At 42.2% G+C, this 22,497-nt stretch overlaps 1 protein-coding gene across 2 annotated transcripts in view; it reads right to left on the bottom strand.

Annotated features, from left to right (window-relative positions):
• The window catches only part of cntn5 (contactin 5), a 102,208-nt gene that overhangs the window by 59,596 nt on the left and 20,115 nt on the right, over window positions 1-22,497 (bottom strand). For both annotated transcript variants that reach the window (XM_053423651.1, XM_053423652.1), the window contains exons 2-3: window positions 14,973-15,092; window positions 1,021-1,227 (exon numbers count right to left, since the gene is read on the bottom strand). In XM_053423651.1, the coding sequence (XP_053279626.1) occupies window positions 1,021-1,227; window positions 14,973-15,027 (262 nt within the window). In that variant the 5' untranslated portion in view covers window positions 15,028-15,092. The remainder of the gene's footprint in view (window positions 1-1,020; window positions 1,228-14,972; window positions 15,093-22,497) is intronic.

Genomic DNA, 22,497 nt, shown 5'->3' with positions numbered 1-22,497 from the left:
ATTCCTGCTTTCTGTTTAATGTGACAATCTTCATTCACTGTAAGTTCCACCATGCAGGGAGGTTCTCTTCGCCCATTCAGCTGCTTCCTTCATATTTCCTTTAATGAGGCACTCCAGATGCAAAAAGCATGACGTGATTAATCATAAATTAAAGCATCAATCTGCCGTCATATCCTCTGAAATTATTCACACTGTACGTCGGGCCAGCGAGTGACCCATGTAGATTTATGGCCGCCTGTTTGCTGTGTTTCAGGTCTTAAATCTTCCCTTTTGACAAAGATATCCATCACGTCTATAGCTTGTGTGCTGACAGGAACACAGAGAGAGGTGGATATTGCTATGATCCCACTTCAATTTCACAGAGGGCACGACCCCGGTCACTGCAGAGCACACCACGGGGATGATGGATAGGTGAGATTTGTTTCTACACCGAATCTGAGCGGGCCAGGAAGCCTGAATGTCTGAAGTGACACCGGAGATGGCCGAGTGCCGAGGGAGACGAGAGAGTGAGTTCACAACAATCACGTTCTGGGGAGTTTACTCAAACTCTGGAGTGTCCAGCCTCTGGTTCAGCTGGTCAGGTGAGAGTAAAGTCATCTGAACTCATGTGGAACCTCCTGTTTGCACTAAGACCAACTGACCAAGTCCTTCATGATGCGGCGACAAGACAGAGAGCGAGACGGCACAAGGAGACAGATGGTGCCACCAAAAGTACACACACAAAACCCCTCTATTTACAGATAATCATATTTATTTATGCCGCCTCATCTCCCAGTCTTCAGAACTAATGAACACCACAGAGTGTACACAAGCAGTCGTTATCCTCGGCTTAAATTGTGGATGTAATTCAGGCGAGGAAGAAAATCACAACATTCAGGAGCTGTTTGTGAGGTGGCGTGACTTTTCTAGTACAGTTTTGTTTGTGATCGTGAACTTGAACAACAAAGCTAAACTTTTCACGTTATTTCTCTTCAGACGAGAGTTTTAGAAAACAAGGTTTGACTCCAGCGTTAGTTGTACCTTCACTCTGGTAGTCCTCCTGAGAGCTGAGCAGACTCAGGGCTGACAGGGGGTGACTGGAGAAAGGAGGCCAGTCAGGAGTCACCAGCCCGCCGCCGTGCTGTCGAGGTCGGCTGCGCGAGTTGAGCCCTGACGAAGAGCTGTCTTGTTTCATTCGTAGAAATGCGGCGTATGAAATCGGCCGCGCTGCAACAGCTCCGGCAAAATCTGCAGGAAAAGAAAAAAGGGCAAAGAGTTAAATCATTTATTAACTTTGATGTGAAACTGATCCTAACTTCTCCACGAGGACATATTTGATGATATGAATGTTCATCCAATGTGGAAATGGAGGGAAACAATCTGACATATGTTGATTTTATTCTTTAGAATTGACACAGTAGACTCGTTTTTCCTCAAATTACAGCATGAGGAATGATATGTCACAGAATACAGTTTTCTACAAGATATCCAGCCGAACAGGAAACCAAGAAAAAACAGCAACGAGTGCACCCGGCAGCATGAGGAGGTGTCACCAGTCGGAGACAGCTCCGAGTGAAATAGGTGGAAGGAAAACCTTGAGTGCATTTCGTTCAGTCTGCAGAATAAATACACACACTGTCTGAAAAACATGAGCAGAGTATCTGTGATGCAATAGGTGTGTCGGGACGCTTTGGCAACAAGGTGCAGATTCGGGAGGTCTGACGCCCGAGTGCCCGAAACAACCAGGACCTGCAGCTTCGTCTGTGGGAAACCTTATTGTTTCTATTTTAGAACAACGCTGGCAGTCCCTCCCCCTTTGACTTCCCGCTGTCACTCTTTCTCTGCAGCAGCATCTATCAGCCATTAGAGGCACTCTGCAAAGGCAAATATGCGACGCCTTGGGTCAAAGCGTGCACTTCTTACGACGCACGGCGGATACGTTGCATACTCGGGGAAAATCGCTGTCATCAAAGTTTAAAATTGAATAAAACGGTAAGTGTCAGAGAGGCGGAGAGAGAGAAACTGCTCCCTTTCAAAGTAAAAGAGTCCGTGGGGGGTTCAGAATAATATCCTTTCTAAAAAAAGAGTAAACTGCAGTTGAGGCTGTCACTAGTCGTTTCTGTCAGCGCAGCATTCCACTTACGTTTTTGAGGAATTCAATCTACTACATGGGGGAGTCATTTGCCATAGTGTTGATTTTTACGACACTATAAATATCACAACGCAAGATTACACACACACCTAGTCCCCCCCCCCGTGACAGCTGATTGTCCATACATGTTTCCCAAAGCAACTGTACAATCAAACAAACGGATGAGATTCATGGTAATGTGGAGGCATAGCCGTGCAGGTATGGGGCTAAAAAAAAACTTTAAAATGCAAAAAAAGATTGGAAAGCCCAGCCAGACTCTAATCAGAGCTCTGCGAAATTGGGTGTAGTGGGAGTGTTTTGCACGACGTGATAAAGTGCCATGAAAGAACTGAACAAAACTGAGAAATAATTATGTGCCTCTGGGGACTTGTCAGCTGCAAAAACACTGCTATCTGCAAATGGAGAGTGGGCAATTACTGTGTCACATATTCCGGGGGAGAGGCAGGATGTGGAACTCCGTCTGAAATTAAAGGTATTGTGAGTTGGTAAAATTGATAAGCAAAGCAATTAGCAGCTGGTCGCTCGTCAGTTAAATGGTTTATCCGGCAGAGAATCAGCTCCGTGGAGGTGTGAACTAAATTCCTCACTGCTGATGCCCAAAGAACAAAGCCTCTCAAAATGGGCCTTTTAAAGCTGGAACAGTTAACGCACCTATTTGGGGTATTTTTAGCTCCTAATTTAATAACAATCAATTTTTGGCAATATTTGTACATTTTGGTGACGTTAAACATCCATTTAATGTGCAATAGAAATCGATATTTTTGATGACAGAAGTGAAACAATGGTTTTCGCTGAACAATTGTTTTTCTAAAATCCGATTAGCATTAGAAGGTGCTTAGGAATTTTATATAATTTCTCATATATGTTGTATTTTTGAAAGAGCCTTTGTATTTCTGGGTTCAGTGCCTCTTCTTTCAAACCACTGTGTCCTATTGGTGATGTTTAATTGATTTGTCTGATTCTTGAACTTGTATTTATTTATTTACTTTCATTCTTTTGTACATCCAGTTCCAGTAAACATTGTTTTTCCTCTTTGAAGACGAACAGTCAATTATAGAATGTTATAAATGTCTTCCATAGATAAAATGTTCATTTAACCAATCACAGCCGAGCGTTGACTCCCTGGTGATGAAGCCTTTGATCTGTGCTTCATCACGGACAATTTTAATTATCGATTTGCTCCAATTAATTCTGCTGTGTTGGGAAAATAAACCCTGGATCATTAAAACATTAAACTTCAAACGGCCATTATTTAAAACTAAAACCTGATTTAACAGCTTGTTGCTTTTTATTAAATAGTTAAACGCCTGCCAAGGTTTCATGAAATAAACACACAGCAAAACAAGACGCAGTGATGAATTGATAAAGAATAACCGTTGTTCTGCAAATTCAGTGGAGCTCCTCAGATGCAGCAGAACTTAGCTGCATGTGGAACCTTCACGCTTCACCTCCGAGTCATTAACATTCATGTGGATGTTTCTATTGACAATGCAATCGTTGAAGTCATGTTGAATTAAATTATTATTTGTCTCTGCTGATACTTGAGGATTTGTGTCTCTGGATGGACTTGTGTGTTTTAATTGCAGCCAACAGCAAGGACCACTCACTCATTGAGGTAACAGGTAAAGTTTCAGGGACGAATCATCAAAGACATGAATGGTGAGGAAAGTGGAAACAGTTTCTTTGATGCATTGACATGGAGGAATGTGTTTGACAAAGACGTGGACATTTGGACAGTTGACTCCGTCTCAGACTGATTATTTTCTCTAAAGAAAGCAGATTCCAGAACAGAGTCTGGAACTTTCCCCCCGGTGGCACCGAGCTGTCAGCAGTTTGTTCTCTAACTGGTTTGTTTACTATATCTATATTCGACTGAGAACAACTCGGCGTCTCCGTGACTGACACCTGTGCTGTGACAATTTGCCGAGCAGTGGAGAAAAGCAGAGCGGTGACAAGGAAACAGCTTGTTGGAGAAGAAGTGGATCCTGTCTAAAGACGACATCTGCTCAAACTTGCTTTTTTAATAAAGGCTCAAAACACTGACAAGACAAACGCCTAATTTGGCTTTTAGTACATGTAGACGTATCATGTCAGCGCCACTCAGGAGGCTTCTGTCACCGTAATGTGCACAAAGCCATAAGACTTAAATTCATTTTTGATGATAATGACTCTGATTGTGCATTTGGTTGTTTAGTAGTAAATGGAAACCATAGTTTAGAGAACCAAAGCAACCTCCCGCTTTGTGACAAACTATATAGAGAGTACTTTAATTTTAATAATCAAAGTACTTGATAGTACAATGCTGTTCAATACAATCTTTGTGATATTGTACTTAATGTACTTCAGCTCTGTGTCCCTTTAGTAATACACAAGCAAGACATGAACAAATATAGACGGCAAAAGGTTGACTCACTTTAAAGAAACTGGTAACGAGGGAATATTTAGAGTTTTTTCATGTGGTCGTCTACTCATAAATAAACTCATGATATCAAATAAATGAATGACCATCCAGAAGAACCATATAGAATCAGAATCAGCATAAGATCAGAATCAGAATTATTTTAATTGCCATGTATATTTGCACATACAGAAAATTGCCTTGGTGTGGTTGGTGCACTGTACATAAAACAACAGTATAAAAACAACAATATAGAACAACAATATATACAGTAATATATATAGAACCTCAAAGGAAGCATATGGTGCTTTTTTCTCTTTCCTCTTGTGTGTTATACTGGTTTGTTTGTGTTTATAAAAAGCAGTTTGAGGAAAGTGATGTGTTTCTGATCATTAAAGCACCTGAAACTTTGAAAGTAATAAGTGAATACGAGTTTGTCAACCATCCACCCTTATGCTAGTGAAGAATAACAAATAGGTAACAAGGATATTCTGTCAAAAAGAGAGTTTACATTTCACAAACTGCTTCTGTCAATAGCGAGTCACGAGAAGCCCCGATTCCCTTTCCCCGTGAAAACAACATTTCCGACTGACAAAAACCTGACAAATGCAGCACACACACAAAAAAGAAAAAGTCCCTTTTGTTTGTCTGACTACTGAAGCTGACAGGCACTTGCTTTTGTCAGCCGTCACCTTCATCTGATAAATGCACTGACCCTTACAGATCCCTCTGATCTCTATCTTTCCCAGGAAGGGAAATCACAAACACTCATTGTGGTTGAGAGGGCCGGGCCGGCAGCGTCTCAGCGAGCTCCGGAGCGATGACACCCGCCGCAGGTCTTAACACCGCCATCGAGATAACGTCAACAAAGGAGACAATGGCCATTTGATACTTGAACAAAGAATGAAACAGCCTAACGCTGATGATACCTTGTCCTTCCTGTCATATGTGTGGTACACGGAGGGTTTAAATCGATGGAAAACCACATCTCGGTGTGTTAAATACATTCTACATTAAACTTTGACGCCTGCCTCGTGTTTTTCTCTCTTAGTACAGTTATAGTTCATAACCATGTGTGTCCACGTGTGTCCAGATAGATTTGAAATATAGGTTTTGGTAGGACAAGCAGAAAACCTGCCAGAAATGGCGAAACCAATACCCGAGATATTTCAGCTTCATTCTTGTACAGAGGTACAAAAAGATGCTTTATCCATCTCTATAGTCTTTGGTCCACACTCATAGTATATGAAGACTTGGAATGTTTCTAAGAGGTTTAAGTGTTTTGTATATATGCTTGTGAATTCTGGCGTTATGATGGAAATAGTGTTTTCGTGAGCTCCCTTGACCTTTGACCCCCTGCACGCTAATCCGTTCATCCTCAGGCCAAAGTGCAGATACAGTACGTGACAGATATAATGAAATTCCCCGCGACCGTTCCCTGATATATTGCGTTTACAGGAATGCGATGGATGTGAGGTCACGGCGACCTTGACGTTTGACAACCAAAATCTAATCAGTTCATCCTCGAGTCCAAGTGGACGCTGGGGCCAAATCTGAATAAATTCCCCCCCGAGGTGTTTCTGACATATCACAGTCGTGAGGACGGGCGTGATGGACGGACGACCTGGAGACATATCGCTGTCCCCAGCGCGGGGACGTTATGAAGTTCAACTTAATATGAAGCTTGTCCAACTGGGAGAGAAAAGAGCTCAGAACAACAGAGGTAGAGGTGAGGCTACAGGAGGAAGACGGAGGGATGATGGGGGGGGGGGGGGGGGGGAAGGCAGATGGGCGCGAATAATAAACTCACCTGCTTTTGTCTGAGATCTACTTCTACTGGGTCATCGTGCTGCTGCTGCTGCACAGGAGACAAGTGAGCAGGAGTCTCGGGCTTCTCTCCCCGGCAGCCTCCAGACGGAGCGGTGAGAATTAATTAGAATAACATACAGTAAGTAGGTGAGACGCTCGTGGGGGCTCAAGTGGACGGACATGATTAGCCATAGCCTGCAAGATTAATGAAGACCTTCATAGGGAGATTATATTGACTGAAGCTGATTAGGCTTGAGACCATTTATTCAGTGGAATATCATTACAGATAGAGCAATCCATACATCATATGCAACCTCACCTCACCTCCTCCATCACTACGCGGACTACTTACCAGAAACCAGTTGTCTTACCCCCCCCCCCCCCCCCCACCCCCCCCCTTCCCTGATCCCTTGTAGGCTGGGAGGGTTTGTGAGTTCCTTCAACCTTGCCAGAGCGATGATGGAGCTGGCGTGTGTTTGCATGATGTGTGGTATTAATTCTCTCCAGGCTTTTAGTTTGAAATCAAATATCTGTCCAGCCTTTTCATTGAACACCCTTATTAGACGTATCACACAATTCGTTGTACATGTTTTTTGCATTAAAATTATCCAGCATATTATAACAAACTTTTCTAATTGGCTTGAGGGGATCTGGCTCATGATGGGAAGGTTCTGTTTCATAAAAATGTTGGCGTCGCCACACAACCCTCGTGTTGTGTACTTGTGTTCTCTGAAATTTCAAATCCCCAGGTGCTAATCATAGTCTTGATCACTGAATGTACCAAACAAGCACGGCCGCCAAGACTCGAACGCCGGGTCCAACTTGTCGTGCTAAATAAACAATGACTTTATGTTTTTTTTTTTACTTTTTTTCGAACGTTATTTCCTGGCGTGTAAGAGAAGCTGTCACAGCTCAGGTTCCTTTGCTGCCAGTTGGAGAAAGTCCACATGCTCCCTGATGGTGGGTCCAAAAATAGACCCCCCCTCCCCCCCACACACTTCTTGTTTTCAGGACGGTTAAGCTCCGTGAAAAAGTAATAACCTGCCGGATCGTGAGTGGTGATTATTGCTTTGTGCTTGCAGGGACAGGCAAATGCCATTTTTAGGTGAGTGGGGAAATTGGGACATTGAGGGGAAATGCGGTTGACCTCTGGTGGCTCGGGGGTGACTTTTAACAAAGCTCTGGATTTTAATGTTTATTTGTCGAGGTATGCAATCAGAGCAATAAAGTCACTGCATGGTCCCGGCGCGGCGTAGTGCATGCAAATATTCCATTCCCCCCCCCCCCCCGTACACAACCACGTCTCTGGTGCACGACTCTTTTGCCCTTGGTGAAAATGACTTCATGCATCACTTATACAGCCCGACACATCTATATTCCCTGCAACCACTTTTAATATTGAGATACCTCAGAGTGAGCCGAGACACAGCTGCATTACTATTCCACGCTTAACACTCGGAGGGACATTGTATTTCAATCAGAAGGGGACTGAAGGGAGCGGGCGGGGGGGGGGGGGGGGGGGGGACAAATGGCCTCAGACATCATGCCTGCCCAGCTCACTTTTCAACATAAGAGAAACCTAACTGTGCTATAACCTCTCTGCTTCCACATGATTTAAATATATATTATTTAGCCCTGGACAGTGGAGACAGGTGCGGAGGGAAATGAAACCGAACAGAGAGAAACCGTTGTCTTCAAAGTGAGCATTTCCAGGATTATTCAGAGATAACAGTAGGTCAATAATCCATTACACAAGCCATCATGTCAAAAGTGTCATAATAGACAAAGACCGCGTGGCACCCCTTGGGAGAAGCCGCTCACAGCTCCTGCTGCTGATAATATTGAAAAGCTGTTTGAAGTGGCAGCACTCCGAGAGAAAATGTGAAAATATTTCTGGTAGTCGTGCTAAAAGCTCGGGCTCTCAGCTCCGTTTGGACTGAAGTGGGAAAACCTTTCACTTTCACACATTTTCTCTGTGGTCCATCAATTCTGGAGTAACTGTTGAGGAAATGAACGATTCTCCATTTCCCCAAAAAATACGTAACGTCCAACACGAGAGACGTTTTGAGTTTATTTATCACATTTTGGAAAATCAACACCTCGATGATATCAGGGCTGCACAACACTGATTCATCTAATGTGATCTCAGTTATTGATACGGCGATGCTCGGCTGTTAATGTGCAGATGGATGACGACGGGAAATACAAGTTCCTTCAGGAGATCCGATAGTAAGTCCACAGAGAGTCGTCCCTCTAAAGTGGCCGAGCAGGAACGAGTGCAGAACATTTTCTCCCAAGGCTGAAGAACAGAGCGAGCAAAGAAAAGGAAAGACCTGTCATCGCTCGTTATGAGAAAACAACAGGCCTGAGGACACTGCTGATATATAGTGTGTGTCTTCTTCTCAAGGTTTTCGGTTGGTGCCCGTAAAATTTCATTTTTCTACACTGGGCTATATTGCCTTCAACTGCTAGACTTTATAAAGGAATAAAACCCCGGCCTGAACTGTATATGTGGACAAATAGAATAATGCAATATGTACATGACATGATGTGATCATTAAAGTGGACGGGGTGTCATACTGGAACCATAATAACCAGTTTAAATTCAAAATGAGTGCATCGGTCCATCTAAAGCGGTGGTCACTAACATTTTCAAGCCCAATATCACTTAATAAATTCAAAACATAAGCCGAGATCTACAACTTGAATATCTTCCAAAAAAGTAATATTTTTGCAATTCCAATATAAGAGCATAAAAATACACAATGAAAGGCAGTTATGCAACTTTATCTATTCAATGCACAATATTCAAATTGATATCAATAAATATTTATTGCATCTCTTCAGACACAATATTCAGCCTCTGTTCAACAATATGTTCTGCAGAGGAGCTTCTTCAAATAAATATCGACACTATATCTTCCACTCCTGCAAATATTTCACAACAAAATAAAACTTTTTCAATTGAACGGAAAGTGTTGCAACTATTTGTGTTTGTGACATTAATTCAACAGATAAACATTAAAACTCAGGTGAAAGATTGTTTCCACAGTCGAATGTTTTATCTCTCAGATTTGTCAACATTGATTTTCATTTCTATAAAGTTATAATGATCCTACAATCAATCAAATCCGTGGGCTCACCTGTTGGCGGCAGGAGGGGAGGAGCCACGTCAAGTGTGTGAACTTGAGAATAAATGTAAGTAGGGATATTAAAGTGTGTATGTATAACTATTATTGTGTGTCTACTGTACTTTGAGTGAGTAAACAACCTGGGCCACCACATAAACCTGAGTTTCCTGGTCAGGAATATACAAAATGCTAATGTGAATCAAATGTGTGACTGTAATTTAATGTTCATTCAGTGGAAATGGTTCTGTGACACCGTCATTGCCGAAAGGTTAATGACTTGCAGTTAGTGGCATTTGCATATTATCACATTTGAGTGAACGTAAAAAAAAAAACCCAGAGTCTTCCTGTTTGCTCTGAAGTCATTAGGACACAAAGTGCACTAAACAGGAGGCTGACTTCACCAGCTTCTCCTCAGTTTGTCTGGAACACATCTTAACTGGATGTGACGCCGGCAGTTTAAGTATTGTTCCCTCTGATGGAGGAGATGGCAACGCTGGTTAAGACAGAAGCAGACGTGGTCACATATTTCTCTCTAAATGAGAAAAGGAACGTAAAGGTGGAAAGAAAGAAAAATCAATTTCCCAGTTAAGTCTTATTCGGCCTAAAGAGAAAGAGCCCTCACAGTATTGGGGAGAGGCAATTATTGTTGCAAAAGCAGTGAGACAACAGGAGTCTGTTGGGCTGAGGTGCCTATAATGAACCAGCAGAATAAATTTCACCCCAACTGTATCCAGCCGAGGTTCAGAGCAACCAAATCCTGAGATCAAAAATCAATGGGCGGAATAGACTGGAACAAATTAACTGCACCAGTCGCTAAGTCCCTGTTTGTAAACTTGATAAACTAGTTGAAGTCTTGGCAACAACAAAACAAAAAAACTCCAGCTTTTCTGGAACTGCTTCTTTTCTAATGTGATGTTTAGTTCGTCTGAAATTAAAATGTACAGCTCATGCCACACATTCCCATTCTTTTTTAAATAAGTTGTTTTTGAAAGTTACATTACATTATTACATTTACATTACTTTTGTCCAAAGCGACTTACAATTAGTACACTCAACATGTATGAGGGGCCATTTAGGGGTTCAGTATCTTGCCAAGGACACTTCGGCCTGCAGATGGGGAAGAGTGGGGATTGAACTGGCAACCTTCTTGTTGGAGAACGACCACTCTACCCCCTAGGCCACACCGCCCCGAAGTTGATGGTTTAAGTTATTAATAATTATCTGTAAATACACAAAATATACGCTAAATGCAGTACCTTTGATAGTATTTTTTTATTGCCCTCAAAGCAACACTAAAACTTTGGTAAATGAATTTGAGCTGAACTCAATATCACAACTGAAGGGTGGATATTGAGCCATATAAGAGCTGCCTCTGTTCAGAATCCTTCACATTTAAGAAAAATGTCCCGGCCAAATATATCAGAGATAAAAAACCTGGTGACTTACTGACTCCCAAGTCTTTTTAACTGCTCCACAGTTCGGCATCACTCTTCAACCTGCTGGACCTGATTCTGTCAATTGAAACTGAGACTATCAGTCACTTACAGGCTTTTCACAGGAGATCGCCCCCCCCCCCGTTCAGGGTGAAGAGTGGCCAAGTCAGCGTAACCTTAAATCAAACTATAAAGATGCTATTTTAAGGAGGTAAAGAAATTGTAGTGTTGATTTAACCAACACTCAAAGAGCTTAAAATAAATTACAGTTCACATTCTTTCCTTCATTCATTCATTCATTCATTCAAACAGCACTTGTGTATCGAGCGCTTTGTCGGCCACTTATGAATCTAATTCATTCAGTAGAGAAGAGCTCGAGGACACTCCACGAGTATCGACCACAGCAGCCGGGAATCGAACCACCAACACTCCAAAAGTGCAGTTTGAAAATGATCTATTCAGATCATGTTACCAGCTTTATACAAAATAATATAATATACCGTATCTAGATATAAAGTACTGATAACCCACTGTAGAGCTCTATATATCAGAGTGTGTTCTTCTTCCATCACGTTTTTGTTTCTCATTTCTTGATGTTTGCAACAACAACAACAACAACAACAACAACTGTAGAAGGCTGCAGGTGGAAGTCTTTGTTTTAGCATCCTTGACTGTTTCCCTCGGAGGTATTACTCAATCTCAATGACTCGGACTGACTCCTCTTCCAGTTCTTTCTCCTTGAAACCCTGAGAGAGGAAGTCAGTGCAGTGTGTGACAAGCACATAATGAAGGTGTCTTCAGTTTCTCCTTGAGGAATTTAATTTTACACCTTCATCAGAGCCTTGATCTGCTTGAAGAACTAACATCCAGGGCGCTGTCTCGTCCTCTGCTGTGTGGCAAAGAAAGAAAGAAAAGTCTTCTGATGGAAAGGTGATGATGGGAGGAGGGAGTTAATTACATAGAGCCACTGCTGCGTGCTGCTTTTGCATTACTGCAGAACAATGATGAATGTGCAGCACACTCAACACTGACAGACCACCGGGACAGATACCTGTTAGTTAACTGAGGTTAGTTAACTCACTCACTCACTGTGACCATTGCCTGCTCAGATCCTTCTCAGACAATCTGCACAGATAGAAATTAGTGTAAGCATCCACCAAGGTGAGACACTTGAAGACAGGAGCAGAATCCAGGCTCTAAATACAAAGAAAAGAACAGGAGACCCCTTGGATCTCTTACGCTGGGTTAATTCATTAAGCCCGGGTGTGACCTCTGCAGCCTTCTCCCATTAGTGGCCAGATGAAAGGTGTCACTTGGCATGTGACTGATGAGATACACTGTGATTTGCTGAAATATGCATGGGCAAGGCAGAATGCACTGTGGGTAATGTAGTTGGTGGGTTTGTTAGTCCTCCAAGGCTGCAAAAAAGTATTTTTAGGAAGCGTGCAGCCAAATTTGTTTAATTGAGTTTAAGGAACGAGCACCAAGGAAATCTTTATTTTCTTGCTGCAGTTCTTTGAGACAAAGTACACAAACATTCGTCATTTCTGTTCTGACTAAACCGAGATGCCAGAGAATCTGTAAATAAGAGGACCAGGAACCGAAAGACTATGAATGCTCGGCCCAGTGTGTAGGCTACATGCGCAGAGCATGGATCAGCCTTTATAGACAAGTGGCTGATGAACTAAATGACAAAAGAGATATTAAAGCAGATTACAGCAGTGATGAAAATAACAATGAAGAAGGTTCACACTCAGATGATGTGTCTGTTAACCTGCTAACCCAGGAGCAGTCAGTAAAAATGGTCTCAAAGTTTCTCTATTTGCTTCAGGGGTGGAAAAAATTGTAAATGTTGACAGCTCTGCAGCAATGATAAGGTTGTAGAGTTTTTATTGGGCACCTTTGGGTTAATGTGAATCCATTATCCTTAACTAATGTACTTAAAATCCTACATGTCTCCATTCATCTACAAATACATTCAGCATGGTGTCAGCGGCCTACAGGCTAACTAGCCAAAGCTAGATGATAATCCAGCACGCAGACCGCCCCATTGAACAGCTGACTTAACGTCTCGTTTTCTTTTGCTTTCATCATCGGGCTGCGACCGTAAAAAATAATTATACAGTCGTACAACGTTTCTCTGTGTGTTTGTTGTTGTTTCCAGATGGTTTTATGTTGCTACTGGTAAAGAGCAGCGAGTCGATGTAGAGGGCGGTTTCCTTTTCAGCAGTAATTTGCTTCATGAGCCAGAACGGCACCAGAGCAAAAAAGTGCTATAGGAAGCCTGATCGGATTTTGTGCTATAAAATCACATATCTTTCTACATTGTCCTCAAACGCAACCTTTCTGGAAACTAACTGGTATAAATCCATCGTAGCAACTGAGAACCTTAAATTCTACTCATCTGGAAATCATCAAAACCAATTAATGGGTATGAATTTGAAGTTGAATGTTGAGTAGAGGTGGCATAAGAAATATAGATAATCACAGAATTGTGAACAAAGTGGAGAAGGAATACTCTTTGTTAGAGGAGCACAGAGACAAAGTGCATTCAAGAGGCAAAGCTGTAACAATATGGGAAACATGCTCCAAATACCAAAACACATCCAAGTGTGAAATAACAAAAATCAAGGGATATGGGCTCTTAAATCAAGAAATGCAACAAATACACAATACAACATTCAAAAGGAATTACCGCAGCAGAGCCACATTACAAACACAAAGTCTGCCTGCCCGTCAGACTTTGTGTACCCAACCCAAACCCTTAATTAAGTTTAGATATTTTCAAATAAGAGGTCAGTTTATTCAAATAATGCTTGTCTGGGGAAGTTTGCTTTGACAATTTCAGGGGACGAGAGGATTATTTTGTCACAGGAGATGAAGGGCAGTGTTGAAGAGCAATCACCAGAGGCCGGCTGAGCTGCCGAGCATTAACTCCTGAGGACAGTCGGTGACATCCACGGCTCAGCCTGGCTTTTTGGTAAACAGACTTTTTTTCAGGGCGGCGAGAAAATCAAGTGAAGTGGAGAGAAAATCAAGTGAAGTAGAATATGTACCTGCTGTTAAAGCTGTGATGTATTTAAAAAACATAAAGCAAACTTTAATATACAACAGGACCTCTGCTGAATGTTAATTCGGTGATTTGTACATAGAAAACTAAAAAGTCCACAGACGCAGGGGCTGTTGTTCAACTTTCCAATAAAACATGTATGTATATTATGTATTCAGCTTTAACGTCCAATAAAAATCCAAAATTTCTCCTATAAAAACTCCACAGTGTATTCAGAGTCAAACAGCACCGAGTATCAAGACTCTGAAGTTAAGAAACAGTCGTTCCCATGTAATAGAAGTGAGGCTGGTGCCGTGTGTGCGTGTGTTCAACTCCCAGAAACCGAACTGAGGGAGCCACAGAGTGAACCCTCCCCTGGTGGGTTGAAAGGACCATTAAATGAAGAAGCGGCAGAATCCATTAGAGCGGCGAACACACGCTCTGGGCTTACCGAGGGAGACGAGAACTTCAAATTGTGCACTTACTGCTAATCGCACAAGTCAAGATATGCTACGAGGAAAAGCTCTGACACGTTGAGATTCTGATTCTTATAGGTCACTGGAGCCAGAGGGATGCTGAGGTGGTGCCTTGGATAAGCATGTCCACCAAATTGAGATTTTTTAAAATGTTTTTATTTTATTCAGTTGGAAAGTATTCATAAGATAAAACTTTGTCGGCCTAGGTGCCATTCAAATTCAATTCCGTTTGATTTGTATAGTCCCAAATCATAACAGACATTATCTAAAGGACCTTTTTATATAGAAGGTCCATTTAAGTCACTCATTGAGCCGTAGCATCTCCACCTTTCTGCTCAGAAATGAATTCAAAATTCAACATTTCAAAGATTCCACCCACTCACATCCATAAATGATAATTCTCCCATTTAACCACTGCCTTATCACCACAGGAGGTTTCCGTGGGCACTTTACCATTTCTCCCCTAATACCAGTGCTCCAGAAGATTATTACGTACAACCACTTCCCACCATTATACTCAAACACCACCTTTTTGAATTTCTTACCTGAAAGGCCACTGATGACTGACAGGAGGAGAAGTGGTTTCCATGCAGACCCCATACTTGTTGACGAGGGTCCCTTCTGCAGGAATGTTCAGCAGAGTCGCGTCTTCATTAAAGCTGAGTCTACAAAGAGAGAGGAGCACACATCAGCACCGCTGGTAATCACAGACATTAAAAGGTCCAGTGTGGAAGATGTCGGTGAAAGGGACCTAGTGGCAGAAATGGAATATAATATAATCCTAGTCGTGTTTTCACTCGTGTGTTTTCATCTAAACTTGTACGAATTATTGTTTTCTTTACCCTAAAATGGAATTTTTATATATAAATACTTTATATATACATCAGCAGGGGGTCCTCTCTACGGAGGCGGCCATTTTTTTACAGTAGCCCAAACTGGACAAACAAAACACTTTTGAGTTTTTAGGACAACTGAAGGCCGCCACAGGTTCATGTTTGAAGAACTTAATCTTTACCTTTAGCTCTAGTATACAATACTATGGATATCCTGTTCACTTATACCCCCCCCCCCCCCCCCCCCCAACCCTATGGCTTTAGTTCATATTAAAGACATTTGAAAACCCAGCGTTACCTTAATAACCACAAATCCCAAGGTTACACTTTTTGTCTGGTGACCTCCTTGTGTTATTCATACTTAATGTGGTAGAAAAGCTGTAGCATTCAAAACATAATTCCTATACGTTCAACCTATGATTCAATTTTGCCAGTAATGTCACTTTGAAAACACTCAATTGTCGATAACTGTCACTCATTTTCAATGGATTTACAAACTGTACACGCAAAAACTGAAGTATTCCGTGTTGCTCCGGTGCTCCAGATACACAGAGTGAGTTGTTTGTGAGTGCACATCTTGGGGAGAGTGCTCTGGCTGCTGCTGCTCATGTGAATAAACACCTCTGCACAAATCTAGATATCCGGCCCTAGATGAATACAGTCATCTACATAAACGTTTAAACACAACAAGGTGACCGAAAAACAAGGGAACGAGTTGGAGCGCCGTGCAAAGTGGAATTGTCTTTTCCTCCCTTCGCTGAGTTTGTTATTTCGTTTGCGCATAATCTTACGCTCTGACCATACAGATGCTCTGTTGTCAAACACATCAGACAGGGCCCACTGAGAAGGAATGCATGGTTTTTAGTTTTTCTCCTCCTTCACTGAATAACGCTAACACGATCCTACACACAGCCTGAACACAGTAAAGACACGCTTGTGCAATGAGAGGGACTTGATCTATTACTGACTTAATACATGTTGACAGTTACTTTATGCACCTATTAACTATCCGCCTACCAAGTGTCCATGTATAATAACCCCGATGCCCGTAAATGCTCCAACAGCCTTGAAGACGTGAGCATAAAAGCCACGTTGCAGTAAATCTCCTGACGTTGAGGCTTTCAACAGAATTTACTACGATAAACTTAACACAGTTTATAAGTTCAGCATCAAAACTTGACCACAAGAACAAGAAGAGTGGGAGTCAGTGGAGCGCACGCTACCACCAAGGGCCAACGGTCCCCTCAAATTCAATTCAGGGGCAACCCACCGTGAGGTTAACCATTGGTTTGTGAGCTGCAGTTTTGAACCCATAGGTTTGGTATTTTGTCCAGAACTATCTTAGATTTTTTGAAACCATATTTGGACGAGTGGGGGTTCGGTCTGACTGAGAGCTTGAGCCCTATGACCCGGACGGTGCTAGCAGTCAATCACAAATTCTATCAGAGACTTCTATCGGTTGAGTCGCCCTCTGTGGGTCGTTTGGGAGAATACAGGCTGCAGCCATGTTCGCATTGGCTTCACTCTCCAGACTTTGGGTCTATCTCTATGTTTGTGTGTGTTTCATGTTTGTGTAGTCTTTCATCAAACCGCAGCTAATCATTGAGTAAAAAATCATGAATGGTCAAGTTAGTGTAAAGACATGCCACTGTTTTCCATATGCCCACCAAAATAAAATGGGTTCTTTGTTAGCTCCTTCCATGAAATCTGTTCGGCAGGTTTTTTCGAAAACCAACCAAGAAACAAACAAACCGACAGGGTCGAAATCATAACCTCCTTGGTGCAGGTAATGATTGAGGAGAAAACGATGGATAAATCACTGCACTCCTGCTTGTGGATGCAATTCCGTTTGCAAACAGTGATAATGGGATCCACTGCCGATGGTTTGCAGGCTTGAAGAATGAAGAGTGAGACGCGCTGACCTCAGTGTTTTCTCTCTGTGCCATTCATCTCCACACCAAATAAGAGTTTCTGCATTTACCTGATATTTTCGGACTCTCTGTCAACCTGTTTGAGTGCTCACTCCCTCTGCTTGTTTCTCTCCTGCTCCTCTTCCTCCTCCTCTTCCTCCTCCTCCTCCTCGTCTTCTCTTATCTCGCTAACAGTCTCTCTCATCTTCATTTAAGTTGTCTGTGTCATTTAGATTATTAATGCAGCAGCACAGACAGCTCTGAGGGTTGAGGGAGGCTCGACCAGATCCGGCAGGAATCGTCTTACATTAATCGTTTATGCCTCCTTGTCGGTGCCTCACCTCATTTACTCTCCCCCCCACCTCCCTCCCACTTCCCCCAGAATGCATCAGCAGTTATACTCGTGGGTTGAACAATTAGTCACTTAGCACTTAGGCTATCTGTTATTTAGAAACAGAAAGAAATGAAGAGCGAGAGAGGAAGTCAGATAAACACAATGATCCATTTCCTTCCTCGTAATTTGAGCTGTTAGTGTTTTCACTGCTTGTTTGGCCGCGGCTGCCGTGCTCGGCTGTAAACTCAATCCTTTTCCTCCACGGCTGGAAATAAATACATTTAAAACAACCTCAAACTTGGGACCGCCACTTAATTTGGCTGTTTCTTGGGTTTCACTCTCTTTTCTCACCGATTTAAAGAATCAAATAGCTGAGGGCTGATTGTCTAGACAACTTTCTGCAGAGGCTGGTTTTAAATCTGTTGCTTCCACTTTCGGATAAGTTTCGCCCCCTCCCTCACCTCCTTTTGACCTTCCTTGAATCTCCCTAGCAAACACAAATTTTTAGAGTGAACATGTGCAGGAGCCCACACACATCCCCTCAGGAAACAGAAGCTTTCTCTGTCCCTGCTTTCAGAACTTCACTTTATTTTTTGGCTGCATAATTCCGTCTGTTGTCGGACCAAACCCCCCCCGGTCCATGTTGGACTGGACAGCTTCCACATGAGCCCCCAGTTGGTAGCTGGAGTCAGAGGATCACTTCTCCCTCAAGAAAATCCACCAGCAGATTCTGCTTCATCCCAGTGGGCTTAAAACTTCAGATTCTAAACTTTTGGTTTGGGTTTAGTTTTGGCAAGTGGGACAATACCACTGGCTCAACGCATTCATTTCAAGTGAGGTTATAATCCAATAATATCACAGGAGAAAAATTCCAAAAGATGGATTATGATGGAACGTGTAGGATGAAAGTGAATAGTGTCAAACATCCGGGACAAAGATGCTCATGTGAAGTTATTTCATAATTCATTCCTAAATAAAAGAGCATGTAAAAGTCCCACATAAATAAAAAATGGAAGAACTAAATCTCTTGTGCATTTGTACTTGAACCATTTAGTCTCTGTTCTCTTCTATTCCAGCAGAGAGCAGTTCTCTGGCAAGTGTCCTCCCACAGCTCATCCGTTACGATGCTTTGCTCTTAGTCCTGCAGCCCTCTGGACAGTTTCATGTTGTGTTTTACAGAAGTGCGGCACAGCAAGGCCTGAATGATTCAGTGTGCACACACATGCATAAGTGGAAATAGAAGGAAGAAGACGAGGAGGTAATAAGCATTAGCATGTATCGTTATGGAAAATGAAGAAGTTTCATCAAATGCTCAAAATGAAATCAAGTTACAAAAGAGCTACGAGTTCAGGATGAATGGATATCATGGCAATTAGGCTGAAACTCCCATTTATTGAAGTAGTTTTACAGTAACTTGGTGTAAGGATATGAATATGTCTTGTCTAACTGTCAAGTGCTTATCAGCCTGAGAGAACATGGGTCCCTGGTGTATCTCAAATAAAGGGAGTCGACACTCCGACAACCTAAAGTTCACCGACTGCTCCGCGTCTCACAGAACTCAGCCAGACATGTCATCTGTGGAAAAGCTTCCACTTCTGAGTCAACCATTCACCGAGTATAGGCCTGTGAGAAATATGTTGAACTACTTTCAGTGCACAAGAGAAAAAACCTAAAGCCCAGACAGTCAGCTGCACAGAATGATGGCCGGAGTATGAAGTGTTAAAATCAAACAAAACAATGAATTAATGACAGTAAAGAAAAGACAAGAAAAACATAAACATAAAAGCTCATATGATCTGGAATCGCAAGGTTTAATCCCAAATTGATATGACTTAAAAAACAGATTGCCTTGAAAAGGATAACTAAGTTAACATTGACTTTATATCTCCTTTTTAATTTCCCCTTTAAATTGAGTCATCTTTTACATTTGTCAAGTCTTTCCAGCTAAAATATGGCTGAAGTGAAACATACTTGTCATTTCCAAGTTCCTGAGTTTAAATAGAACAAGTTTGTCTGACTTTAATAATTGGCAACACAACTTTACTCTCGCTATAAACATTGTCCCAGTGCATGCTGGGTAGCTCCACCCCCGACCTGTCATATCAGGGCATCATATACCCGTGAGATCCTGACCTTTCATGTGATTCCTTGAAAGAGGAACCTCCTCTGCGACTTGTCCCAGTAACTTTTACAGCTGTGGGGCCGGTGGAACCCAGATTCTGCCTCACTTCTGTCCAGTTGATCGCAGCCCAGCCAGATGATTATTAATGAGGCAACACACAGGGTGAACTATGAGATGAACCGACCAGTAATGAGTGTGATGCCTCTGCTCAGCCTCACCGCTGTCATGTCCTGCCGACGTAGAAAATCCCAAACTGAGGTTCAACAAACCCAGTCACCAACATGGCCTGATGATGTTCCCACTCTCTCACCAGACAGCTGCTGTGTGTAATCTCCAGATAACACAGGACAGGGTCGTGGGAATGTGCCTCTGACGGTCTTATAAAACTTGTTTGACTGATGTGTTCAATTACTTTGCAGCGTGAGATTCTATTATGTACTTTTGCACTCCCGCTTGCAGTAAATGTACGCTGTTTGTCAGCACTGACATTTTGTGCGTTATTGACGAAATTTGCCAAATCTATTATAGATTATTTAATAACTAAAGCTGCTTTCTGTGCTCACACTCACACACGAGATGTCATGGATCTATCTAACCCTTTTGTTTTCTGCAAAACGTAGCGCAATAAAGGCTGAGCCATGAAAGTAAATGAAAATGTACGGCTTTATTTATGGCAGTTTTTAAACGTAAACACACACAATATATATAATTGAATAATGAAATAAATTTGTAAAGAATAATATAAAGCACAGCACATAGAGAGACAGGCCAAATTAAAACACATCAACATATAAGACAGGGATCAGGGTATTTAAAAAGGTGACTAGAGCAGGAATGTGACTGAGGGCAAGGTAACATGGCGCCCACAGCCTGGTGGATGCATTTTAAACCAACTCTTAACGATTCAGGGCAGCTTCTCCTCTTTTACTGTAAAAACCTTGGAATTTGTTTCATCCTTGGAATCAAAATGTCATTCGTTAAACAAGAAGGACGAGACGCTGAGGAAAATAACGTGTTGGGTCAAGTTTCAGCAGCTATCAGCAAGTACTACAAATGCATTTTCAGAAAAAAACAGATTGGGATTATGAAGTTCTGAAAATACCAGACATCTATTGCTTGGATGTGTTGTTGTGCGTCAGCCAACACAAGCTGCTAAGCTCTTTAGAATAAGTGCCATTACACACACTGAAGGTCTTAATCCAAAAAGCAAGAGGATGAAGTTAAAACAAGATAAAACACGGATTACTCTCAGCACAGTTTCACTCTTTTGACCGACGCAGGCCCTTTGTTTGGAGGACTTTTTTTTTCAGATTAGCCTTAAACTAAGTCGTGTTAAAGCCTCGGCAAACTCCTTTAAAAAACATATAGAAGGGAGCAGGTGCAGCCGGGGATGATGCTGAATGCTCGAGAGGTGAGCTTCTGTTGAACTTTAATCAGCGTCAGTCCCTGGAGTGTCAAGGGGAAATGTGGAGGAACCATGTAGAGGAGGAGCTTTGACTGGGCTCTACAAACACCAGTGATGTTACCCTTGAGAAAGGCTCCTCCCTACTTTGTGCTTATGGTCCTGCACAACTGCAACCAGTAAAAAAGACAAGGAGAAGGCTACAGCAGCTGCAATCTTGAACTGATGGAAAAGAACATGTGTCCTAGATGTTCATGGAAAAGGGTAAAACACATTGAAGGCAATGGTTTTCCATATGTGTGTTTTCCTCTGTGTTGGCAGGTAGTATTATCTGTCCCACTATCCACCCCCTCAGCTGGTCATCTGCCATTCCTTCTCTTGTCACTCATCTTGATGAGCTGTCTGCTTAGAGACGGCACGTAGCCAGAGGCTGAGGGAAACAGCATCTATAAAGCCATCAAAGGTTTTATTGAAGCAGGTGGCACACGCAGCCAACGCAGCCAATCTGCAAGAAACGTCTTCTTTAGAACAGGTCTGCTGCACATTTACAGATTCTGTTCTGTTGTGGATTTAAATTTATACAATTGTCGTCGATTCTGAGGACAATGAACTGACCTGGATTGAGCCAATATCAGAGACTGGACCCCGGAAAATGAAATGCAAACAAATCTTGTGAATATCCATTTCAGGACAGAAACGAAATAGATTTGATATCTAATTTATTTGCTGAGAGAGGTTATATTGAGCCTGCAATTGCTAGTCCAAGCCCGGGTGAGAAGAAAGGAGGGTTAGATGAGGGGGAAGCTGCCCATGTGGTTACATATACATCAACAAGAGAAGAAAGAAAAATCCTGAGAGCTCAGAACTGGAATTCTTAAAGAACCTGTGCCATCAACGAGAGTTTTTTATATTTCATAATCTCAACATCCTGCTTATGTCTGACTGGGGTCCAGCGTATTGATGAAACCTCCCACAATCTCCCTGTCATCTACATTCATTATTTATTTTTTATTATACCCACGGCCGTCCCAGTGTCACCACCTCCAGCTATTAAAAGACGGCCCTGCCACCTCAAACTGCACTGGGACCAGTGAAACCTGTGGGAGTCGCGCTTTATTCCAAACCTTCCATCACAGTTCATCACACTTCCTTCTCAATGAAACATCTGAGGAGAATTTTCCTGCAACGGCCTTATTCAGTGCACTACGCAGTGTGTGTGTGTGTGTGTGTCTGTTTGTGTGTCTGTGTGTGTCGGGGGTGACTCATTGAGCGTGTAATGTCTTGTTTACATGTTGCTATTCTAAGAAGGAGCTCTGTATGTGGATAAAAAGATAACTGAGAGGTTGTTGTGTGGTTGTACATCGATGTGCGATTGTTGTTAAAAGATAGAGTTTATTATATATAAAGATATGTTCTCTGCCAAAGATGCTTTTTCTGTTCAATATTTGAATCTTGTTTTCAAAGCATGT

The sequence above is a fragment of the Pleuronectes platessa genome, chromosome 5 (genome assembly GCF_947347685.1).
Source record: "Pleuronectes platessa chromosome 5, fPlePla1.1, whole genome shotgun sequence".
Classification (NCBI taxonomy): Eukaryota; Metazoa; Chordata; class Actinopteri; order Pleuronectiformes; family Pleuronectidae; genus Pleuronectes; species Pleuronectes platessa.
This window is presented reverse-complemented; position numbering and strand designations above follow the sequence as displayed.